The following is a 10,621-nucleotide window of genomic DNA, read 5'->3' as shown; positions in this document are numbered from 1 at the left end:
GTCAGGCTGGTCTCAAACTCCTGACCTCAGATAATCTGCCCACCTCAGCCACCCAAAGTGCTGGGATTACAGGTGTGAGCCACCGCACCTGGCCAAAGTGACATCTTTCATATACTTGGTGGCTTTTTGTATATGCATACCCTTGATGGCCTGAGCAGTTTCATGGGTCGTTTCTTTTTTTTGTTTGTTTGTTTTGAGACAGGTTCTCACTCTGTGGCCCAGGCTGGGGTGCAGTGGTACAGTCTTGGCTCACTACAGCCTCAACCTCCTGGGCTCACGTGATCTTCCCACTTCAGTCTCCCAAATAGCTGGAACTACAGGTGTGCACCACCACACCCGGCTAGTTTTTAAAGTTTTTGTAGGAACAGTCTAAGTCTGTTTGCCAGGCTGGTCTTGAACTCCTGGGCTCCAGTGTTCTGTCCACCTTGGTCTCCCAAAATGCTGGGATTACAGAAATAAGCTACTGTACCTGGCCTGTACTCATCTTTTTTTTTTTGGGGGGGGGCGGTGTTTCTCTTTTATTTCCTTAATAACTAACTAGACTATGTTCTTTTTTATTTTGTAAGTTAGAGCATCAATTCATTAATTTACAATGAACAGTAAAACTTTTATGGGAATCTGAACATTCTCTTCTTTCCTGCAAAGCAACTTGAGGAATGAAATACAGTATTACAATGTATGAGGTTCTGTGCTAGGCACTGGGTAGATAATGATGACCAAGACAAATTCCTTGGAGTTTGCACCTGCTGGACCCACTTTTTCATCTAGGTGGTTGCTTGATGAATGTGGGATACACACAAGAAGAGCTGGTTGTGCATTTCAGTTCTTTGATCCACTCAGGCGTGCTGTCTCTGTCTCCATAATGGGACCTGTCTGCCATTGCGCCAGACGGGTGGAGTCTAAATATCATACCATCTCCTTGCCTGGTCAAGGCTGGAGGCGTCCATTTCTTCATTCTTTTTTTCTCAGTAATTTTTTTTTAGCATAATACCATTTGCTTACTCATATCCCAGCCCACTAAGTCAGTGGAGGGTCTACTGATCCACTCAGTCATTCAGGAACTCAGGTTCCTTCCATCCTGGGATGCCATGATTATGAACCTAGGTTTCCACAAAGGGAAAAAGAATGCACATCATTCGTGGAGATAATTGTGGCCCAGGCCTGGATTTGAAGCATATCATTTCTACCTGTGCTCTGCTGGCCGGAACTAAGTCATTTGGCTTTATTGCAAAGAGGCTGGGAACTATAGTCTTGTGTCCAATAGGAACATCAAATGGGTTTATAGTGAAGATATTGACTAGCTCTGCCAAGATCTGCCCTTCTGGTCACCACATAGCTGTTTTTACTGGTTCCTCCCTCTTAGAGAATATACTCGTTCCTTTCCCAAGGGAGACAACTCAAGTCCCATCATTCAGTCATTGCTTCCAGCTCAAAGTTCAGGATCTCTAGGCAGTGTCCTTCCCATCAGATTTGGTTGTGACTTCATTGTGCCAGTAATTTAGAACCAAAACTCCTTTCTCCCAAGTATTTAAAAGCAAATAAGTGGAAACATACTTCATTTCTTTATAGTTTGACAATTTTACTCATTTCTGTCACTCCCTGACATTTACGATGCCCAAGATTCTTGTCAGCCTTGGCTTATCAGTCTACCTAGTTCTGGTTTCACTGTGGTTCTGTGGTTTTTCTTTGTGACTCAACTCCATGATAACTGGCAGATGTCCTGGAGAACATGATGGAGCCACCACAGCGAGACTCCAGTGCACCAGGGAGGTTCCACGTTGGCAGTGCAGAATCCATGCTGCATGTTCGACCTGGTGGATACACGCCCCAGAGAGCACTGATTAACCCCTTTGCTCCCTCTCGAATGCCCATGAAGCTTACGTCCAACAGAAGGCGCTGGATGCACACTTTTCCTGTGGGTAAGTTTGTTGCTTAAGAGAGAGCCTTGGACTAGGAGCTCCTAGCCCTGGTCCTCAGTGTCGGTCACCCATGTGTCCTTGGTCAGGTGCCTGTGTTACTCCACCAGTAAGATGGGATAACCATGCTCACTTTGGCCATTCCAGGGGTTCTTGTAAAGATCCTTGAAGATGCACTTGGGAATAGGCTTTGTAACTAATTAGCTTTATAAACCTGAGGGCTCTTTTGTTTGTTTGTTTCAGCTTTTTTTTTTTTTTTCGAGACAGGGTCACTCTCCAGTTGCCCAGGCTGGAGTGCAGTGGTGCAATCTTAGCTCACTGCAGCCTCAACCTTCGGGGCTCAGGTGATGCTCCCACTTCAGCCTCCCAAGTAGCTGGGACTACAGGCACGTGCCAACATGCCTGGCTAGTTTTTTGTATTTTTAGTAGAGATAGGGTTTCACCATGTTGCCTAGGCTGGTCTTGAACTCCTGGACACAAGCAATCTGCCCACCTTAACCTCCCAAAGGGCTGGGATTATAGGTGTGAGCCGCCGCATCCAGCCTTCTGTTTCTATTTGAGAGGAACTATTCATTGCCACCTGCTTTCTTTCCTAAGTTGGATGTCCCTCATTCTTGTTCATTCTTTCTTCTCTTAGCTCTCTTGGATACTGATATCCTATCTTGGTTACAAGGAGTTATGTTATTTTGTTTTCTCATAGGTGTCTCTGACAACTGAAAAACAAATTTTCCCCCAAACTCACTTTTTTCTAGTCCGTTCTTTTTTATCTATATTCCGTTCTCAAGAAGACAGTAAGGTTTTCTCAAGCTGTGGCTAAAATTAAACTTTAGCTTAATGGGCTCTTATTGAGCTGGAAAGGAACAAATGCATTAAACTCCAGGATTTTGTGTGTGTGTGTGTGAGACAATGTCTTACTCTGTTACCCAGGCTGGAGTACAGTGGCGTAATCTTGGATACCTGCAATCTCTGCCTTTCGGGTTCAAGTGATTCTCCTGCCTCAGCCTTCCAAGAAGTTGGGATTACAGGAATGCACCACCACGCCTGGCTAATTTTTGTATTTTTAGTAGAAACGGGGTTTCACCGTGTTGGTCAGGCTGGTCTCGAACTCCTGGTCTCAAGCAATCCACCCGCCCCCGGCTTCCCAATGTGCTGGCATTATAGGTGTGAGTCACCGTGCCTAGCCAAATTTTTATTTTATTTTTTTTGTGGAAATCATCCTGCCGAATACCTGGAAATGCCTATTTTCTTTTGTACTTGCCTTTAATATTTGAAAGTTAAATCAGTGAGAAATAGATCTGAATAATTTGACTGTAACTGGGGGTCATGCCTAAACCCCGTTCTGCCCCCTTATCTCTGCTATAATCAGTCACACTCCTTGTTTCTTTCTATGTCCTTTCCCCTCCATTATTATCTCCACTGGTTCCCTTCTAGGTCACTTAGAACTCTTGGTGTTTCTTCAGTGACCTTCAGCTTTTCATGCCTCTGTGCTTCTCCTCCTCCCACTCTTCATGTACACTTATTGGAACCATGTTCAGCAAACAGTTTGCTTTGCTTCTTCCTCCTCTTTAGCTGGCCTTTCAGTAGCCAACGCCCTCCTTCATCAGGCTCCCCTATCTTCTTCATTCCTATCCTCAGAGGCTCTCTTCCTTCTTGGCTAATCTTGTGGTCTCCTGCACGTTTTGCCTTTTTCAGGTTTGGAGTTTCACAGGTGTCATTTCTTCTACCCAGGTGCCCTCTTCCTTCAACCGCTGTTAACTTTGTTGAACACTTAGCTCTTCAACTTCTCTTTCCCCAGGAAGCCTCATTTTGTAGACTTGACTAATTCTAATTTATCTCCTACTCTGCCTTTTTTGCACTTAAACATCTTCTGCTTCTTAGAGTCACAGTTGTTACTCGCCTAGGTATTAACAGAGTCATTTGGTGTTTCACTTTTATTTCCCTCTTCTTGAGTTTGTGTTAGCCCTCCTGGCAAGGGTCCATGCCTCCTGTACTTGTATATTTCACTGTGGTGACTCAGTTGACACACATGAGACAGAATATCCTAAAATTTTCTTAACAGATTAGACAGGATGATAAAGGCCTGGCCCCTTAGTAGGATGGGTCCCACTCAGAAGAGCAGGTGTCCTCTGGGAGCCAGAGGGTCCCTTGTATAACATTCTTCTGTGGTGTGTTCTTCTTTCAATCTCACCAACATCTGTATCCCAGTAGGTGGAAAGAAGGGAGAATATAGTTAAGTGCACAGCACTAGCTATCAGGTGGGAATGATGCTCAGTGGTTCTTTATCTGGGTAGGACCATCCGGAGAAGCCATCCAGATCCACCACCAGACCCGACAGAATATGGCGGAGCTGCAAGGCAGTTGGCAGAGGGACCCAACTCATTCCTCTGCAGAGCTGCTGGAGTTAGCATATCATGAAGCTGCTGGAAGGTGAGGATGTGCACAGGGCTCTGGAAGGTAACCTGAGAACACTCTCCAGCATCCAGGACAATGTGCAGAACAGACTATTGACAAAATGTTTAGAAGACTTGAAAAGACAGTATGAGATCAGGGCCTTCCTTTGTTGGCCAATGTCATTCCCTTCACTTGGTGAAGGGTAAAGCAAACAGCCTGACATTTTTGTCTGAGATGTTGCCTAGGCCTTGTTTTAGGTTTATCTTGAATCCAAAACACACTTTGTAAACCTCAAACGTGGGTTTTTCTAAACCTCAGTCAAAGATGAATCCGAGAGAGGAAATTCTTTGGATTTGGAGTGCTGGGACAGGAGATTCATGCTGTGTGTTTTGGGCAACCTCTCTATGACTTTTGTCATTTTGGTTATTCAGAAATAAATCCCACTGTTGAGTTTAGAAGAAGTTAATGCTAAGAGCAATGGAAATGAAGGCTTATGTTTATAGAAAAACTCTTTTTGAACCAAAGCTCTGAATGTGTTTCGAGCATCTAATTGAGAGTCAGTGTAGGAGGAAAGTCATTTAAGCCTTGACAGGCATGAGCCTGGGTTACACCTGGACTCACTATTCCTCTTGCTTTAGAAAACACTTTGCAAAGTGCAGTCTTTGGCCCGTCTTTCAGTCACCTTGACACTCTAGGGGATAGATAAGGGATATGGGGAGGGCGTGACCTTCTTAACCAGATGAACTCAGGTCCATATATTCAAGCACCTCACACCCATCCTTGTTTGTAAGAGGGAGGCATAGGGCAGACAGGGTGGGTGGTCTAGCTTGGTGGTGGGAAAACAGCCAGGGTGCCAGGGTCACAAGAAACCGGCACCGACACACAAACCAAACACTGTGGCCTGGTGGCTTGAGATAAGAATTCCAGTGGCTGCCAACTTGAGTGGCTGAATATTCAGGCTTGATTTTTATGAACCTACTCCCCACCCCCGGGATATAGGGTGAGCAGGAAAAAGAGGTGATGATCTACATTAAGCCAGGTGGCTGGGCTCTGTTCTCTGCAGGCACAGTAATTCCCGCCAGCCTGGTGACGGCATGTCCTTCTTGAACTTCAGTGGAACAGAAGAACTTTCTGTCGGTCTGCTTAGCAACAGTGGTGCAGGTAACCAATCCAAGAGGTAATAGAGTTGGGATGTTTAGATCAGGCTCACATCTAGAAATGACACAGGGCCAGAAAAGCCGGGCCATGTCTATTTTGAGATCATTTCAGCCACACTTTTGGGTGACCTATTTAGAAGCAGTGCTCTATAATGCATGGAATTATAAAATGGGCTGCACGTTACATTTTTAGCTCAGAACATGTTGGTCAAGCCGCATTTATCATCATTCTGTCACGGAGTCGTGATTGAGGGCTGCTTAGGAGCATGTTGAGGGCAACACCATGGACAGAGCTGGAGTGGTCTGTGCTCTAGAGGGGCTTTTGGTTGTCAGGGGCAATGGGGGGCAAACCCACCTCCATAACTGGAGAGACCCAGAGGAGAACAATATGTGTCCAGTTTTAAGACCAGAAAAGAGAAGGGTTGCATAGTTGCTTAGAGAAGTGAGCATGCACCAGGACTGGGTGCAGTGGCTCATGTCTGTAATCCTAACACTTTGGGAGCCTGAGGTGAGTGAATCACTTGAGGTCAGGAGTTCGACACCAGCCTGGCCAACATGGTAAAACCCCATCTCTACCAAAAACACAAGAAAATTAGCCAGGCATGGTGGTGCACACCTGTAGTCCCAGCTATTGGGAAGGCTGGAGCAGGAGAATCTGTTGAACCTGGGAGGCAGAGGTTGTAGTGAGCCGAGATTGCGCTGTTGTACTCCAGCCTGGGGTACACAGCGAGACTCCATCTCAAAAAAAAAAAAAAGAGAAGTGAGCATGCACCAAAGACTTGAAGGGTAGAATTTGGTTAGGTAGATAGTTAGAAGGTGAAGTTTCAGGTTGGGTGGGGGAAGCAGTATGAAATTGGTTTGGTATGATACTTTGGTTTTATGCTTTTTGGAAATACTTTTATATCTGTTGTCTTATCTGATCACCCTAGTGGGTGATCAGAATATATTTAAGTTATTAAATATATTTTGTACATGGGCACCTTAATGTCCAAAGAGGTAGAAATATTAAACTAACCTCTCAAACCAATAGCCAGGTATCCTGACTCAGGCTGCTGTCCTCTTTTCATGACATTGTTCAGAGTACCTTTAAGGGGTAGGGTAACATGAGCTTGAATCAGTACAGGCAGCATTTGTGGAGCCTCAGAGGACAGGTATTATACAAAATGAGTGTGAAAAACATTAAAACTTTTTAAAAATTGGGCTACTATGTTGTGCTTTAGTGTTCTGTAAGCTAACTTGAATTTCTAAAACGTAGCTTAAGAAAGGTTTCATTACTGGGCACAGTGGCTCACATCTGTAATCCTAGCACCTTGGGAGGCCGAGGCGGGTGGATCACCTGAGGTCAGGAGTTCAAGACCAGCCTGGTCAACGTGGTGAAACCCTGTCTCTACTAAAAATACAAAAATTAGCCGGGTGTGGTGGCATCCCAGCTGCTCGGGAGGTTGAGGCAGGAGAATTGCTTGAACCTGGGAGGCGGAGGTTGCAGTGAGCCGAGATTGCGCAACTGCATTCCAGCCTGGGCAACAGAGCGAGACTTCGTCTCAAAAAGAAAAAAAAAAAAGGTGTCGTGAAAATGAAGTTATATCAAGTTGGTTGATGATATTTTCCTTTATTCATTGGTAGGTTCATCCAACAATACTCCTAGAGGCCTATGTCTAAGGCTAGGAAACTGGGTTGGCAGTAAGAGAATCCCTAAATGATGATTATTTCATTTATTAATTCATTCACGTATTTTTTTGGTTAACCTACTCACCAGCAATCATTTATTTTAGATGAGAAAACACATTGAATAAAAATGTGGGGATAGGAAGACACTGTGTCCCTGTACTCAGAGGGCTGAAAATGTTACCTCTGGCTGCCAGATTATTTGAAAGTACCTTCAGGAGGTTAGAGAGGCAGTGTTTCTATTGCTTTGCTATGCCAAGGAGTCATTTTTAGGAACGCAGAGTTTGAGCCTCCCAGGCTGTTTGGGGTAGAGTTGCACCGAGGAGGGCTACTCTGGGACTCATTGGACTGTACTTGAACTAGTTTCACTGGTTAACTGAAGCAGGGGGAATTACAGGTTCTGATGGTAGCAGCACCAGAATGTACCCAGGTAGTCTTGGAAGTTATTTGGGGCCTGGGATAACTCAGGTAGACCAGTTAATTCCCCAGAAAATTTGTTTTAGAATTTTAAAATCATTTTGGGGAAAAGAAGTTTCAAAGAATCTTTATTTGGGGATGGTTGTGGAAGATTTTAACATGACACCATTGTGTGAGCTAAGGGTTCCCTGGCATACTCAAATTGGAAAAGCATTTGCTGCAACCTGAAGCTCTGGCTCAGCCTTCTCTTGAGCTTCTGAGCTGTAGGTGTGTCCACCTGATGGACCTCTCTGCTCAGATGGCCCCCAAGTACCTCATCCTTAATGCATTGACAGCCAAACTCATATCTCCCCGTTCCCCAGCCCACGCCTCCTCTTCTGCTCCTTCTTTCTTCTGACTGGCTCCTCACTTCCATTCTCACTGCATTGTTCACACTCCTGTCGTTTGTGGCCAGGATTATTGCAGTAGCCTTCAAAATGATCTTCCTGCTCTGTTCTCATCCCTTCTGATTCATAGTCCATACTGTCACCGATGTTTCCAGATGCAGATCTGATCAGCCACTCCTTCCCACATGTAAACCGTTCCATGGCTCTTCATAGCTATGGTACTGATCGTCACCTGGCTCCTGCCTGTGCTTGTGTCTTCACCTGCCTCCTCTTCCACATGGTACTGCAGGTAGAAAGAGTGCAGGCTCCAGGATCTTAGGACATGAGGCCTGACTCCACCTCATGAGCACTGAAGCCCTCAGGCCAGTTACTACACTAATTTCTGGGTATCTCAGCGTCTTCATGAGGAAATTGACTTTTTTTTTTTTTTTTTTTTTAACGGAGACTCACTCTGTCACCCAGACTGGAGTGCAGTGGTGCGATCTCAGCGCTCTGCAACCTCTGCCTCCTGGGTTCAAGTGATTCCCCTGCCTCAGCCTCCCAAGTGGCTGGGAGTACAGGTGTGCACTACCACCCCCAGCTAATTTTTGCATTTTTAGTAGAGATAGGGTCTCTTGCCATGTTGGCCAGGCTGGTCTCAAACTACTGGCCTCAAGTGATCTGCCTATCTCAGCCTTGCAAAGTGCTGGGATTACAGGCATGAGCCACCGCACCTGGCTGGAGATTGACTATTAAGTGTGGTAATCCACATACATTCTTAGGACAGTGCTGACATCCATGGTGAGCACTCAACAAGTAGGAGCTGTTGTTGTTGTCATTACAATAACATATTTTGTATTCCAGGTATTTCTTGTGGCTCCTGAAGAGAACTGTGTCCTCGTGTTCCTTTGCATAGATAAGTTCCTCTCTATAGAATATGCTTCTTCCCTGTCTTTGACCCCTGATTCTGACTGGCAGGCATCAACTCAGTCTTTATGATTCAGCTCCAACAGTACCTCTTCTTTGAAGCCTACCCTTTCCTTCCCATGCCCTCCCGGAATGTGTTAGGCATGTTTCCACATAGCTTCATATGCATAACCCAACTTGGCATGTCATGATCCACTGCTTGTTTCCATGTCTGTCTCCTCAGTAGACTGAAAGCGCTTATCTTTATTCATTTTCTCCACTCAATGTTTAACACATTTATAGACAAATGGATTTATATTTCCAAGACCAAACTGCCATATGTGAGAAAAATTTGAATAACACACAAAATTATTGTTTAATTGGTACGCGAGTATTTAATTATACAGTCTTTTTTTTTTTTTTTTTAGAGGCAAGGTCTTGCTCTGTTGTCCAGGCTAGAGTACAGTAGCATGATCTCACTGCAGCCTCACCTTTTGGGATCCTTTCACCTCAGCATCCCAAATAGTTGGGACTACAGGCACATACCACCACACCTGGCTTAATTATATATGTGTGTGTGTGTGTGTGTGTGTGTATATGCCCTGAATGTTTGGCTTCTCATAGATGATGGGGGCTCCTGGGGTTGTTTTTTAGTCAGGGTGATATTGTGAAGTGGGGTCATCTTTTCCCTTTCCCAGTCCTCTTATATAACCAATAGCATGTATTTTCAAAGGGGTTAGTGGTCATCAAGAGGTGATCTATAGCCACATGGGAACTGAACTCCCATCTTTGACCTTATGCTACCTGATCAATTATGTTAATGAGCCAGTGAAAGAAATTAGATAAAATTATTCAAATTTTTATAACCATATATCGGATATTAATTGGTTATAACCATATGCAAAACCAACCAATTAATGTCAGATCTTCAGGATATAGCCATAGTCTTACTTCCGTCAGTCTTAGCCTGGTGTAAGGTGCCATCTTCTTTTGCCTGGATGCGGTAGCCTGTTACCTGGTCTTGGCTTCCTCCCTTGCCCTTCCATATTGTTTATTTTCAACACAACAAATCAGAGTGACCTTTCTAAAATAGAAATTGGATTATGAACTTCTCTGCACAAAATTTTCCAAGGGCTTCCCAACTCACTTGGAGTAAAAGCCAAGGTGTTATGGTGGCAGATAGACCCCTCATGTCATGTGGCTGCTTGTTACACTCAGTCCTCATCTCCTACTTTCTCCCTCTCACTTCACTTTGGAGGTTCCCTAGAGAGATCAGGCTCACTCTGAATCTCAGGTCCTTCCTTTTGTTCTCCCCTCTGCTGTGCCCTTACTTCAGAGAGCATCATAGCTAGGGTCCATATGTCTGCATTTGTCCAGGACAGGCCTGGTTTGAATTTGTTGACCCAGATGACTATTAATAGTGTCCTCTTCCAGTCTCAGAGGTGTCCCGTATTGAATGATAAATGATGTGGCCACCCTACCCACAGCTGGCTCTCTCACTTCCTTAAGGTATTGCCTGAATTGCCATATTTTACCTCAGCACTCCCTAACCGTCTTCTCTACCTCGTATTTCTCCATTGTGCCACCTGGCATACTAGATTTTTTAATTTTGTAATTTTTTTATTGTAAGTTCCATGACTATCAGGATTTTTGTTTTGTTCACAACTGTATTCCCAGAGCTAAAAACAGCTCCTGGTGGCCGGGCACAGTGGCTCACGCCTGAACTCCCAGCACTTTGGGAGGCCGAGGGCGGACAGATCACCTGAGGTTGGGAGTTTGAGACCAGCCTGACCAACATGGAGAA

The 10,621-nt window shown here is 44.8% G+C and overlaps 1 protein-coding gene across 1 annotated transcript in view; it reads left to right on the top strand.

Moving 5' to 3' along the window:
• Positions 1–10,621, top strand: part of DEPDC5 (DEP domain containing 5) — a 227,493-nt gene that overhangs the window by 79,503 nt on the left and 137,369 nt on the right. The window contains 3 exon segments of the mRNA XM_011938349.1: positions 1,716–1,919; positions 4,208–4,343; positions 5,371–5,468. Of these exon segments, the coding sequence (XP_011793739.1) occupies positions 1,716–1,919; positions 4,208–4,343; positions 5,371–5,468 (438 nt within the window).

The sequence above is a fragment of the Colobus angolensis genome, unplaced genomic scaffold, assembly GCF_000951035.1.
Source record: "Colobus angolensis palliatus isolate OR3802 unplaced genomic scaffold, Cang.pa_1.0 Scaffold171, whole genome shotgun sequence".
NCBI lineage: Eukaryota > Metazoa > Chordata > Mammalia > Primates > Cercopithecidae > Colobus > Colobus angolensis.
Note: the sequence above shows the minus strand (reverse complement) of the source record. Positions and strands in the feature narration are given on the sequence as shown.